Source organism: Lithobates pipiens, unplaced genomic scaffold (assembly GCF_037356315.1).
Source record: "Lithobates pipiens isolate NorthernLeopardFrog02 unplaced genomic scaffold, aLitPip1_a1.2 Scaffold_13, whole genome shotgun sequence".
In the NCBI taxonomy this organism is placed as follows: Eukaryota; Metazoa; Chordata; class Amphibia; order Anura; family Ranidae; genus Lithobates; species Lithobates pipiens.
In genome coordinates, this window is record NW_027507718.1 from 351,841,153 (window position 1) to 351,856,160 (window position 15,008).

General features: G+C 42.9%; 1 protein-coding gene across 1 annotated transcript in view; it reads left to right on the top strand.

Moving 5' to 3' along the window:
• ETFDH (electron transfer flavoprotein dehydrogenase) overlaps positions 1-15,008 on the top strand; it is a 49,245-nt gene that overhangs the window by 24,217 nt on the left and 10,020 nt on the right. Inside the window, exons 5-9 of the mRNA XM_077477120.1 lie at positions 3,533-3,651; positions 3,863-3,940; positions 4,287-4,433; positions 10,118-10,258; positions 14,197-14,340. Coding sequence (XP_077333246.1) covers positions 3,533-3,651; positions 3,863-3,940; positions 4,287-4,433; positions 10,118-10,258; positions 14,197-14,340 — 629 coding nt within the window. The remainder of the gene's footprint in view (positions 1-3,532; positions 3,652-3,862; positions 3,941-4,286; positions 4,434-10,117; positions 10,259-14,196; positions 14,341-15,008) is intronic.

Consider the following 15,008-nt stretch of genomic DNA (forward strand, 5'->3'; position numbering starts at 1 on the left):
CCCCCCCCCCCCCCATAAGCGGGTCAAGGTCTTCCAGTCCTTTGCCTCTCTAAAGATAGGTTTTCTGGAGGGCTACAATTCCTATTTTGCTGCACGGTCAGATCCCTGCTATTTTAGTTCACCTTACCCACAGGTATTCTTGGCCTCTGAAAACAGGAAACACCGGGGGGGGGGGGTATTGTTGGCTTTCTATCATTTTATTACCTTTCACTCCTCATGCCGAGATCAAGGACCTGGAGAGTCGCTATATAATTCTAGTTGGTCTACTTCAAGGCATTGAAGTAACATTGGTCTCATATTATGTGCCTAATGACAACCCTAATCCCTTCTTTTCCCATTTGCTCCAAGTAGTCCAGACTCGCAGCAAGGGGACTCTGATTCTCTGCAGTGACTAACCAAGTCCTGCAACCACATTTAGACAAATCCCCTTATGCACTTGAAGAGCATTCCCCCTCTCTATCTTTATGTAAATTATTACAACAGGCTTCCCCCCTCAATACTTGGAGGGAATGCAATCCCCTGAAACGTAATTACACCTTTTACTCTTACCCCCACAAATCCTTTTTGAGAATCAACCATATTCTTCTTCAGGTGGCATCTTCCCCCATTCTGCTTGGATCTCGTATCCAACCGATGCCTTGGTCTGACTATTGTGCAGTAATTACTTCTATGTCATCTTTAAACCTGCAATCTATGGATAGGACCTGGTGTATGAATGAAACCCAATTGACTAATAAGTCCATACTGCTTTTGACATTCAACTTTCCTTTAAAGGATTATCTCCTGCTCAATGCTATACCTGATATATCACCGGTTCTTTTGTGGGAGGATAAACCTGTCCTTGGAGGAACTTGTATTCGGGTCTCCTCAGATTAATCATGGTAAAAAAAATCTTGATTGCAGCAACTGGAGTCCGAGTATCGTGACCTCTTTCTTTGTTTCCAATCCCACCGATCCAACCAGAATAAACTTCTGGATAAATCCAAAATTGAGCTGGACTTACTATTAGTTGAGTCAGCTGAAAAGGCCCTTCATAGGTCTTATCACACAGTTTAGGGTAGCCTTGCCCCACTACTTGCAAATGCCTTTAGCGCCTTACTGCGCCAACATGCTTTTGGCAGCGACTTGTTGACAGCTAATATCTCAATGATCACAAAACCCAATATGGATACCACTGCTTAAGTGGCTGACCCCACTTCTCTCCTTTCTTTCTTCCTGTTACACCCTCTGCTTACCTTATTTATTATTTTGTTTTCTAAACATTAGAGGTATTCCCCTTTTGTCTTCTGATGCCTAATGACATTGCATCACCTGATGGCGTTATACTGTACTTCTTATCACATGAACTTTTGAACATGTGTATTCGGGGAACCTTAACCTCTGCGTTCTCTATACTAGCATCGACAACCAATTGTTCCACTGCATCTTAGTACTGTTTTGTGTTTACTCATTCTTACAGTTCTGAGATTATTGGCGATTTCTATATGTTTTTGTGTTACTGCCAGAGCTAATTGTGCTATTGCTGTTACATATATTTTATATTCCTTACAATAGAAATATTGAATAAGGAAAAAAACAGCTTTAGGCATTTCTAAGTGTGTGTGTGTGTGTGTGTGTGTGTGTGTGTGTTTTATTTATTTATTTTTCCTTTTTTACCTTGCTTTCATGCCTTTTAATCTTTCTTCCTGTTTCCTATTCTGGCGATTTTACGTCACCACCTGCGGTGCACTGGCTCCTGGGAGATGTGTGTCATGATTCCCAGGAGTCAGTGGGCATCTCTGTGCTAGGCTGAGGTTTCTGTGTTTTGGTGGAGATTGATTGATAGATTAGGTTTGTTGCCATAAAAGGATGGGCACTTCAGACGACGCCCATTGTGATAGCAACCCGAGGCAATCCCTGTGCTGCGCCCTGTGTGTAATGCGTGAGATTGGGAGGTTCGTGCTGGGTATCCAGCAGCACCTTATCCCAGAAAAGAGCACTAGTGGGCTTCACGTGCCCAGAATCAAGATGGAAGCACACAGCAAAGAGAAGACAAAGGTTATTTTAAAAAAACATGCAATATATAACCAGCGGATTTAGTAACCACATCCTTTAGACCCCTTTCACACCAGGGCGTTTTGCAGGCGCTATAGCGTTAGAAATAGCGCCGGCAAAACGCCCTAAAGAAGCTGCACCATTGTGTGTAGTGTGAAAGCCCCGAGGGCTTTCACACTACAGCGGTGCGCTGGCAGGACGTCAGAAAAAAGTCCTGCCAGCAGCTTCTTTGGAGCGGTGAAGGAGCGGTGTTTACCGCTCCTCCACCGCTGCTGCCCATTGAAATCAATGGGGCAGCGCTGTAATGCCGCCGGCAAAACGCCGCTATTGAGGCGCATTGCCGGCGGTTTTAACCCTTTCGCGGCCGCTAGCGGGGGTAAAAGCGCCCCGCTAGCGGCCGAAATGCGCCGCAAGTCCGGCGGTAAAACGCCGCTAAAAATAGCGGCGTTTTACCGCCGACGCAAGGTGCGGTGTGGTGTGAAAGGGGTCTTAGAGAATTTGATTAATACCAGCAGAACGAGTGCCTTTAAAAAAATAAAATGTGGGTGGAACTCTGCTTTGAGAACACTAACTAAAAAAAGGGTCTTGGTTTGCTGAGAGGTGTTATGCCCAGGCAAGGATAACTGCTGCTCCTTTTATTTTTTTTGCAAAAACAATAGACAACGTGAATTTTGTTTAGAAACAAATGTGAAAAGTATTGTTTGTGTGAGTAGACAATGATTTAAGCATAGTGAAACACATGCAGCACTATAAGGTTTTTCATATGTATATTACAAACTGCCACATGTCAAAGTCCTCTAGATGTGTCAGTGGGCAAAGTTCACGGAAATGTTTTAATAATGCAGTTTACCATTCAACACAGGCATCGGTTACTTTAACCACTTCACGACTGCACTATAGTCAAATGATGGCTACAGCGCAGGCGCACTTTCCCGGGAGGGCATCATATGATGTCCTCCCAAGCTCACGCTTCCCGCGGAGCCCCTGCGGCACGCATTGGCTGTCATCTGTGATTGCTGCGTCTTTCAGATGTAGCTGATCACAGATCTGGGTAAAGAGTCAATCACTGCAGTTCTTAAAGTCCCAATATTTAAATGTGTATAGAATATATTAGGGACCTGGTGTGTTTTATTTGAGGCCATCTGGAATATGAAGTGACCAGTCTACCATGTCCCCATTTTATACCCAGTAATTCAGGGTGCATAGCACAGTAGGTTTAATTTTCTGTTAATGGTTTCCTGTTGCACATAGGAAAAAACTAAGTAGAGAATGTTGCAGGTGCAAATGACCTTCAAAGTTACAACAGTGAATAGGATTTGTCCTTGCCTGTAACAGGGAAACCTCCATGTCCAATTTCTGTTTACTTTTCAAGGACATTCCTTTAACAGGGGAAGCTCAGATAAATAACCTTATACTGTATGAGGTCATTTTGTTCCTGTTAACAAGAAGTCTTATGAACATGGTGTTCATGGATTTGTCTTTTTTTATTTAAACCTAGGACTTCCAATGAATAATCATGGGAATTACATTGTAAGACTTGGAAAGTTCGTCAGTTGGCTTGGAGAGCAAGCAGAGGCTTTGGGGGTTGAAATCTATCCTGGCTATGCTGCAGCAGAGGCAAGTGTCCCTTTTACGTTGCTTGACAGCCATCTGGCTTCTCTGTTAGGTTTGTACTTTGTTGTACAGAATGTATTCTTTTTAATGAGCCAACTACAAAAATCATACTGATTTTATTAGATCATATAAGTGCTCAAAGTATCAGAGCAGAAAGGCTGTATATGGCTGTGTATTGTTTTTCTCTGTTAAAGTCCTTTCTCCTTACTTTTAGGTGCTTTTCCATGAGGATGGCAGTGTTAAAGGCATTGCAACAAATGATGTAGGCATAAATAAGGATGGCTCACCAAAGGTAAAAAAGAAGCCAAACACTACAGATTAAAGGTTACTCCTTTTTATCTACACGTCTATAGCTAGATTATTAAAGCCTAATGTTAGAAGAAGTACCTTTTTATCCAAAATTGTACTTGAGTGTATCTGTAGAAAAGGAAAGAAAAATTGGTCAAATGTAATTCTGCTGTAGTTGGAGGCCCTTGGTAATAAAGTAGTTGTATGTTTTTGTTTGTGTGTTTTTTTTTTTTTTTTTTATTTTTTTTTTTTTTTATTCTTTAGCTATGAGATATAATTTTATAGGGCAAATGGCTTAACATAGGTTCTTTTTATTTATTTATTTATTTTTATTTTTTTGATTCCTGTAGTCAAACTTTGAACGTGGTCTGGAACTCCATGCTAAAGTCACCATCTTTGGAGAAGGCTGTCATGGGCACCTAGCCAAACAGTTGTACAAGAGTTTCAATCTCCGAGAGAATTGTGAACCACAGACATATGCTATTGGTTTGAAGGAGGTAATGACTTGTTCTTCTATCCTCTGCATTGCCATTTGTTGGGGAATTACTATATTTTACAGAGCTCTGTCATTCCAGTTGAACTATAACACCTTCAGAACGCTTAGCCGAAGCCCTGGGTGGACAAAAAAGCCCACTACCAGTTTGTGGTTCTCCCCTTTGGCCTGGCATCAGCCCCCCCGAGTCTTTACCAAGATATTGGCTCCTGTTTTGGCGTTGCTGTGACAGCGTGGGATCGCGATCGTAGGTTACCTATACGATCTCCTCCTGAGAGCATCTTCCTCCTCAGAGTTAGAGGAGGATGTGGCGATCACCATGCAGGTCCTGCAGGAATTTGGGTGGCTATTGAACCTAAAGAAGTCAGTGATTTGTACCGACTCAGGATTTGGAGTACCTAGGCTTACTGCTGGACTCTATGGAAGCTAGAGTCTCCCTTCAGACAAGCTGCAGACTCTCAGAGCAGAGGTAAAACTATTGATGATCCGCAGGTGGGCGTCGCTACGCTTCTGCATGCGAGTCCTGGGACTCATGGTGGCCTCCTTCGAGGCAGTACCGTATGCCCAGTTTCACACCAGAGGCTTGCAAAGAGAGATTTTGACAAAATGGGACAAATTTCTGTTATCCCTGGATCGGCAAGTTCAGGTGAGCCAGCTGGTCAGGGACTCCCTGCTCTGGTTACTGAGGTCCACAGCACTACGGTCCGGGAAGTCGTTCCTACCTCTACATTGGACAGTGATCACAACGGATGCCAGCCTGACCAGCTGGGGTGGAGTAATGGGAGTTCAATCGCCCCAGGGCCTCTGGTCGGAGGAGGAATCCAGGTTGCTGATCAATGTGCTCGAGCTGAGAGCGATCAGGCTATGCCTCTCCACATGGTCGATAAGACTTCGGGCGTCCGATCAGGATCCACTCAGACAACGCCACGGCGGTGGCATATGTCAATCACCAAGAAGGATCTAGAAGCTCAGCCGCCGCACGGGAGGTCGCTCACATCCTTCAGTGGGCAGAGCGACCACTGAAGTGGAGTGGAGAACTGGCAAGCGGATTATCTAAGTCGCCAGATGCTGGACCCAGGAGAATGGGCGTTGCATCTGGAGGTGTTCCGGCTACTGTGCCTGCGATGGCGCACACCAGACGTGGATCTTCTGGCCTCCCGTCTCAATCGGAAGGTGCCGAGATTCGTGTCCAGAACGAGATCCTTGCAGATGCGCTGGTGGCTCTGTGGAATTGGTATCAGCTGATCTACGCCTTTCCTCCGCTAAAACTGTTACCACATCTGCTCCACAGAGTGGAGGCCGAGGGGATTCCAGTTATACTGATTTCCCCAGATTGGCCCCAGCATCCCTGCTACGCAGACCTAGTGCACCTGGTGGCAGACTCCCCATGGCAACTGCCGTTACGAGAGGACCTGCTGTCTCAAGGTCCGATTCTCCATCCTGCTTTACAATCGCTGGTTTTAACGGCATGGCTATTGAGAGCCAGGTGTTGAGGAACCAGGGTCTTTCGGACACGGTGATTGCAACTATGCTAAGAGCACAGAAATCTTATTCTTATCTCTCGCTCTCAAGTGGCACCTTCCCCTCCCCTCTAAAACATGCACAGATCACCCCCATACTTAAAAAAAAAAAAAAAAAAAAAAAAAAAAAAACCCTCGCTGGACCCCACCAACCTGAACAACTTAAGACCTATCTCATTGCTCCCATTCACCTCTAAACTTCTAGAACGCTTAGTCTACAACCGTCTAAGCTCCTACCTCAGTGAAAATAACCTTCCTGACCCATTACAGTGTGGCTTTCGCTCGCAGCACTCCACGGAAACGGCCTTACTAAAACTCCCTAACGATCTACTAACTGCTAAAACCAACAGCCAGTACTCCATACTCCTACTACTTGACCTCTCTGCTGCCTTTGATACTGTTGACCACCCACTCCTCCTCAATAAACTACATTCCCTTGGCCTGCGAGATTCTGCTCTTTCCTGGTTCTCTGCCTATCTATCGCAGCGCTCCTTCAGTGTCACTTACAACTCTGTCTCCTCCTCTCCATTGCCTCTTTCTGTGGGGGTCCCCTAAGGCTCTTCTTCTTGGACCCCTTCTCTTCTCTATTTACACCTCCTCCCTTGGTCACTTGATAACCGCCCACGGCTTCCAATACCATTTTTATACGCCCATGACACCCAAATCTATCTGTCTACTCCTCACCTCAATCTTCAGTCTCCTCTTGCATTACTAACCTGCTAACTGACATATCAGCATGAATGTCACACCACTTCCTTAAACTAAACCTCTCTAAAACTGAGCTATTAATATTCCCCCTGCCTGTGCCCCCCTCCATGACTTTTCCATCAAAATCAACAATGCAACCATCAGACCCTCCCCTCACGCCAGGGTACTAGGTGTAATCCTAGACTCTGACTTGTCATTTCAGCCCCAAGTCCAATCGTTGTCAAAAGTTTGTAGATTTCACCTCTGTAACATCTCTAAAATTCGCCCCTTTTTAACAAATGAAACCACCAAGCTCCTCATTCACTCCCTTGTTATATCTTGTCTTGACTATTGCAACTCCCTTCTCATTGGCCTGCCTCTCCATAGGCTATCTCCTCTTCAGTCTATCATGAATGCTGCTGCCAGATTTATCCACCTTACCAACTGCTCAGTGTCTGCCAACCCTCTCCTCCAGCCCCTACACTGGCTCCCAATCACCCAGCGAATTAAATTCAAAATACTAACCACAACATACAAAGCCATTCACAACTCTACCCCGAGCTACATCACCAATCTTGTCTCCAAATATCGCCCAAATCGTCCCCTCCGTTCTTCTCAAGACCTCCTACTCTCAAGCTCTCTCGTCTCCTCCTCCCATGCTCGTCTCCAGGATTTCTCCAGAGTCTCTCCAATCCTCTGGAACTCGCTATCTCCTACTCTTGCTGCCTTCAGGCGATCCTTGAAAACTCGTCTATTCAGGAAAGCCTATCACGTCTCCAACTAATCTCCTACCACTTCCATCAGCTCATTCCCGACAGTTATAACCTTTTGTACCACCTGCCCCACCCTATTAGATTGTAAGCTCTTCTGAGCAGGGCCCTCTTAATCCTCTTGTATTTTATTGCATTGTAACTGTATTGTCTCCTTTTTATATTGTAAAGCGAAGCGTATATTGCTGGCGCTATACAAATCCTGGATAATAATAATAATTCTCGGAAGATATATCATCGTACCTGGAAGGCCTACATCTCCATGTTTGAGGAGAAAGGTTGGTGCCTGCGCTTCTTTTCTATATCCAGGATCCTGCTGTTTCTGCAGCAAGGAGTAGACCAGAAATTGGCCATTAAAGGACAAATTTCAACCTTGGCTGTCTTTATTTTATTTTTATTAATTGTTTCTGCTTTTTTGTGGGTATAAAAGTTCCTTGCTATTCCCACACTGTTTTTTGTGGGTGAAGTTTTTATACTGGTTCCCACATGCCATTGTGGGTGAAGTTGTTATGCTGTGTTCCCATCCTTTGTTTTGGCACTGCTTGGGGACGTCCCAATGGTATAAGAATGGAGCTGTCAGTCGGTGAGCGTAAGAGAAAATAGGATTTTTTTTTTTTTTTTTTTACTCACCGTAAAATCCTTTTCTCTGTAGTTCACCGACTGACACAGCAACCTCCCTTCCTATTTTTTACGTTGTACTGCTTGTTGACATACTTCGGCTGCAGGAGCAGGCTGGAGGGTTGTTGCCTAAGGGACTGCTCCTTGGCCAGAACTAGAAAGTTCTGGTTTTATCATAACATATTAACATGTTCTGCCTAGTCCTCTCCTGAAGGTGGCGTAACAACTCAATCGTATAATAATGGAGCTGTGTCAGTCAGTGAACTACAGAGAAAATGATTTTATGGTGAGTACAAAAAAATAAAATTTTTCTTCCTCCAAACACGGAGAGTCAAGGTAATGCCAAAGATCTCAATTTTGGGCTTAATCCTTCTCTGAATCATTTAGATGTTCATTGGCAAACTTCAGAGGGGCCTGTACAGGTGCCTTCTTGAGTAGGGGGACCTTGCAGGTGCTGCAGGATTTCAATCCACGGCAGTGTATTGTGTTGCCGATTGTTTTTTGTTTTTTTTGGGGACACTGATCCCAACAGCCTTGAGATCATTTACAAGCTTATCTGTAGTTCTGGGCTGATCCCTCACTTTTCTCATTATCTCTAACCCATGAGGTGAAAACTTGAATGAAGCTCCAGACCAAGGGCGACTGATGGTTACTTTTGTTACCGCATTTCTTCCATTTGCAAATAATCGCTCCAACAGTTGTTTCCTTCTCAACAAGTTTCTTGCTGATGGTCTTTTAGCCAATTCCAGCCTTGTGCAGGTCTACAATCTTGTCCCTGATGTCCTTTGACAGCTCTTTGGTCTTACCCATGATGCTGAGGTTTGAATGGAAGAAAGTCTGTGGACAGGTGTCTTTTTTTTTTTACACATAACGAGTTTTTGTTAGGAGCACCTTCTTAAATTGACAGGACTAATCTGTGTACCATATGAGCACATACTGTAGCCAGTCTGTGGGGGCCAGAATTATTGTTGGTTGATGGGAGATCAAATACTTATTTTACTCACTGAACTGCAACTCAATTTATAACATTTTGTATCATGTGTGGGTTCTGGATTTTTGGTTGATATATTCTGTCTCTATCATTTTAAAATAAATATACATGATAACAATTATAGACTCTTCATTACTTTGTAAGTGGGCACATTTACCAAATCTGCAGGGGATCAAATAATTTCTAGACTGTACATCACTGCCTTCTAAATGTGTGCATGTTACTTTTGTTTTATATTTTGTTATAGATAGATGGATATATTCCTTCTAGTTGCATTTTTGGTGTGGTTCCAGCAAAGCACACCTCCTGTAGGGATAGATAAATGTTAACATATGTACCATGAGCTGCAGAACATAGAAACACACAGTTGAATGCTGCCCTACTGTTTAGATGTCCTGTAAGTAAGTAAAAGTATACATAGACCCTCATCTGAGAGCTTCATGGCCGCTTACAAAAAATACATATTTTTTAGGTAAATTTAATAAAATAACTGAAAATTATGTACAAACTAAAAGTATACAAAAAAAATTTCTTTTAGGGTTTATTAAACCGTTAATGTTCAATTTCGGAACAATTTAAAATAACCAATTGATATTATTTTAAAGGAAAAGTATGTGGGTGCACTTAGTTTTTACACTCCTGTGACCCAGATTCAGTTAACAGCGGGCTCAAGTCCACCTTCAGATGATGTCACAGAGCCAGTCCAAGCTCTGCATGTATCCAGCCCAGATGCCTGACCAGCAGCTGGCTCAGCCTTCCGGTGCCCTTCTGAGAGCCTAAGTCATTTGCTCCCGGCCCCCATTTCCTCCCTCCTCCCCCCCCTGTGCTCAGAGATGATCTGAGAACTTAGCCGTGAGCGTTTTTTTGAATTCTCGGTGTAGAGCCAGTGATGCTGCAGCCATAGAGGAGTATGGGTGTGTGTGTGTGTGTGTGTGTGTGTGTGTGTGTGTGTGTGTGTGTTTGTGGTTTTTTTTTTATTTAATTTTTTTTAACTTTACAATACACATTGATGGTAAGTGAGGTGAAGATGTAGTGTAGCTGTTCAATAATTATTAAAAGAAATATCCAGTGCTAATCTAGTGCTTTTTCTTGTGGTGTTCAGCTGTGGATTCTTGATGAGAAGAAATGGCAACCTGGTCTTGTTGAACACACAGTGGGCTGGCCTTTGGACAGACACACCTATGGCGGATCATTCCTTTATCACCTGAATGAGGGGGAACCACTTGTTGCACTTGGGTTTGTGGTAGGCATGCTTATTTTCTTATAAATTCCAGGCTTGTATTATTTTGTCTAAAAACATTGTGTTTTACATTTGGTTTGCAGGATCTATTCTATACATTATTATACCTGAACCTACAAATCTCAGGGACCTCCCTATCCAGCCTAACTTACACACATTCTGAAGTGTTAGCAAATTAAAACTGGATAGTGGTATTTGCAGCAGGTAGGATACACTGGTATAGTCATCTCTATATTAAAATGGAATTCCAGGCTATTGCCTAATTTTGCTTAAACCTGCTCCTACTCATTTCTAAATCTTATTCCAACTACCCTATTTAAGGAAGATGTTTATACTTCTCTATTCTCAGGGCACTCCAGTTTGGTTATGTGATTGGCAGCTTCAGGGAATAGGAGACACAGCTGGCAACAGATGCCCTATAGCAAACCTATGGGTGATATCACTGCCCAGGCATTTCAGCCATTGTCCGTGATCTCTCCTCCCCTGAAGCTGGCTACTGATATCAAGTGGTCAGACCAGAGTGTCCTCAGAAAATAGGTAAGTTATAAGCATCTTCCTTTTCACAGGGGAGTTGGTATATTAGAAGGGTGGTGGGAGCAGGTTTAAGCATACAGTAGGCAATGCCCTGGAATTCCACTTTAAAAAGGCAGTATCGCATAGTAGCCCATTATGTTTCGCTTACCTAAAACCGAAGCCTGCGATGTCCCCGATGTTCCTCACTGGCACAGAAGCATCCATTCTTCACCCCTCTTCTTTCCAGGGCCACGAACTCCGGCTCTGTGAGTGTTTGTTTAGGTTTAGGAGATATTTCAAGCAACTACAGGTAAGCCTTAATCTATGCTTAAATACGTGATTTCAAATGAATAAAATAGTAGCACTAATATTCACAACTAAAATTAATAAAACAATCACCCTGTGCCATAATTGAAGGTTTCGTGTGCTGTTTTAAATAAATGGTTTTACTATACTTCACTATTGGAAGCACTTTTATCTTTACATGTGGAGTGTGAATTGTTTTAAAGACCACATTCGGAATTATTTGATACCCTTGGGGGGATATACTGCCGAGCATGAGAGTGCAAGGCATGTTCTATTGGTGAGTGCATTTCTTAAGGGAGTGGTAACACTGAACACATATGGTGTGGTGGAAGATTTTCCAGATTATATTTTTACTTTTGGAGTTTAATCACTTGGATGTTCCAATTATTTAATTAGTCACAGACTTGAGTTTGAATTTATGGACACTATTATTATTATTGATCGCTTTTTTTCACAGGGTGATTGTTTTAGTTTTATTCATTTAGTTGTGAGTATTAGCGCTACTAATTTATTCATTTGAAATCACGTATATTTATAAGTAGCAGCTGGAGATTTACTTTTACACTTATTTTCTTTTGTGGTGTAAGAAAGAAAAGGAACTTAATCTAGGCTTACCTGTAGGTGAAAGGGGTCTGTAAGGGTTTACAACCACTTTAAGGAGCTATTGAATGAAAAGTGAATTGACAATTGCAGCACTGTCAATGTTTCTGGCCCTACCTTTTGCAGTGATATGAAAATTAACCACTTGCTTACTGGGCACTTAAACCCCCCTCAGTCCCAGACCAATTTTCAGCTTTTTAGCGCTGATGCACTTTGAATGACAATTGCACGGGCATACAAAACTGTACCCAAATGAAATTTTTATCATTTTTTTTCCCACAAATAGAGCTTTCTTTTGGTGGTATTTAATTACAGCTGGGAGTTTTATTTTTTGCTAAACAAACAAAAAAAGATGCAAAAAAAAAAAATCATGTTTAATAGTTTGTTATAAAATTTTGCAAACGGGTCATTTTTCTCCTTCATTGAAGTGCGCTGATGAGGCGGCACTGATAGGCTGCACTGGTGGGTACTGATAGGCTGCACTGGTGGGTACTGATAGGCTGCACTGGTGGGCACTGATAGGCTGCACTGGTGGGCACTGATAGGCTGCACTGGTGGGCACTGATAGGCATAGTTAAGGCGGCACTGGTGGGCAAAGATGGGCACGGATGGGTGGCACTAAGGGGCACTGATGGGCGGCACTGCTGGGCACTGATGGCCACTGGTAGATGACACTGATGGGCACGGATATGTGGCACTGGGGTGCAGCACCTTTGTTGAGGCAGATTGTGGGCACTGCTGGGTGGCACTGTGGGCACTGATGGGGGGCACTTATTTTTTAATTGTGTTTAGTGATGAGGGGGCAGGTGGGCACTGGCAGGGGGCAGGTGGGTACTGGCAGGGCTGGCTGTGATCGGGACTTATGTCCCGATCACGGCCGTCGGTGATCGGCTCTTTTTTTTTCTCCTTGCGCTGTCAGCACGAGGAGGAATAATAGCCGATTACCGGCTCCGTTATATCACATGATCAGCTGTCATTGGCTGACAGCTGATCACGTGATAAGGGGTCAGGATCGACCCCTTGCTCGGATTGGTGATCAGGCGAGTCTCATAGACTCGCCGATCACAGAGCGCGCCACGCGCGCCCCTCAGGGGGCGCGCAGGCCGCTCGTGCACGGGACTACGTCAATAGACGTAGTCCCGGCAAAGGAGATCCGCGCTGTAGCCATCATTCGGCTATAGCGCGGGTCTCAAGTGGTTAAACAAGATTATTGGAACGAAGATTTTTGTGTTGGATAAATAAAAGTAGTGCTTTACCTTTTTACCTTTTCCGTGCACAATCATTTAAAAGAGATTAGGCATATCTGAATTGCAGTCTTGCTTAGAATCCCAGTCAAAAGAGCTGCAGTGGCTTTCGTATTGAAAGAGAATGAATCGTACACCATATCCTTGGTTTATCATTTCACTCGGGATAATATAATGTTTGCTTAAAGTGTAAGGAGGCAAAAACTATAAGACAGAGATGAACTGTCAAAAAGAAAATACAATTCTTCATAGGCAGTTTTCTAATCAAAAGTCAGCCAGGCACTACACCAAGATCCAGACCATTCACTTTTCACCTCTTAAGTTAAAGCGATAGAGCTTGGTCAGGACTGATTGGATATAAACACTCATCAGTTCACTAATGCTGTCAACTCTGTGCTCTCTCCTCCAATTGGCAGACTTAAATCAGAACTAAACTCGCCTCAATAACTATTACTTTTTTTCTACCATTCTGTTGGGTTTTGGAGGCAGCGTTGTTACTAAGCTGCAAGTTTGTGACACTTGTGCATGCGCAAAAATGTTGTGGGGCACTAAAGTGCCAAGCCACCAGAATCGGGCAGCATTTATGTGCACACACTGGAATATACAAGTAAATGGTGCTAAAAAATAAGGCAATAACCTACCATGATTTCCAACGGGCAAAAAAATAAATGCTGTGCTGTATAAATTGATTTCAGACTTCAAAGCACATCAAATGCTATAGGTCTATTCTATATGCATGTGTATTACACAATAAGCACGGTATGGGTAACAAGGGAGAGGGAAGGGAAAAGTAGGGGGTGGGGGGGGTTCAAGCACAGTCCACAATCACAGCAGCTGTCCGATGGAAACAGATGTTCCCGGTAGTACTGGAGAAAAAAACAAGAAAGAGAGGCGCCTCTGGGTGCAGACTGTATAACAGTTTCTTTAATCAAAGTAGTAATAATAAAACTCACATTTAAGTGGTTAAAAGCAGGCAATGTGTTAGTCCCATACAGGGGGGGGGCATCGGTGTGGTCAATCCCTGGGATAAGCCATATGTCTGTCCTGGACAGACCCACAACAGTTTGGGGGTAAGGGGAAGCTTTGTGTCCTGGGATGGTGACTTCAAGTATTGGCATGACCTCAAGGCAATTTGTAGGATGATAATAAGTCGGCAATAACCGCCTCCATTTTTCTCCTTGAAAAGTTTTCCTGGATTAAATGGGAGTCTGTTACATCTGCCAATGCTTACATTGTAGTTTTTCTAAAATTGGAGTCCTATGTAATACTTTTTTTCAGGTTGGTCTAGATTATCAGAATCCATATTTGAACCCCTTCAGAGAATTTCAAAGATGGAAACATCACCCCAGCGTGGCCCCTACTCTGGAAGGTGGAACAAGAATTGCTTATGGAGCACGAGCTCTTAATGAAGGTGGATTCCAGGTAACTTCAACCTTTCCTGTGTGGAGAAACCATTTATGGGGGGAGGGCAGAAAAAATAACTTTTTATAAAGGTTATTTGTGTAGCTTTCAGGGGGATTGAGGGATTTTGGATTTGATTGTAGCAGGAAATGATGTGCCTTAAAGATAGTGGAACATTAAAGGTTTCGTGTCATGCTACTTTTTTAGACTAAATGCACATTGCGCTTAAACGCCTCTTTTACTGGCGTGTTTTTTTCAGCCATGCACACATAGGTGTTTACAGGTGTATTAGGAGAGGAGCATTTACAGGTTTGCAAAAAACAAAACAAAGGTGCATTCAGGGAGGAACTTTTTAATTGCAGGTATGTGCCGTATGTGGAAAATAAATTTTTATGTGTTAGACCCTCTGTGCCAGGTCAGAAAGTTCCAAACAATAATATTATTTAAAATTATTTAGAAAGACCCTCTATAAAAAATCTACCCATATCCTATTTTTATTCATATTTTAGATTTTCTAATTTAATGCAATGAAAAAAATAAAAAATACATTAACATAAATTTTACATTTTTATAGTTTTATGATGGTATAGGTTCATTAAATAAATATAGAAACCTTTTTATCAGAATTTTTTTGTATTAGTAAACATTTTATATGTATTGTGTGATGCATGTATACTATTTAAGACATT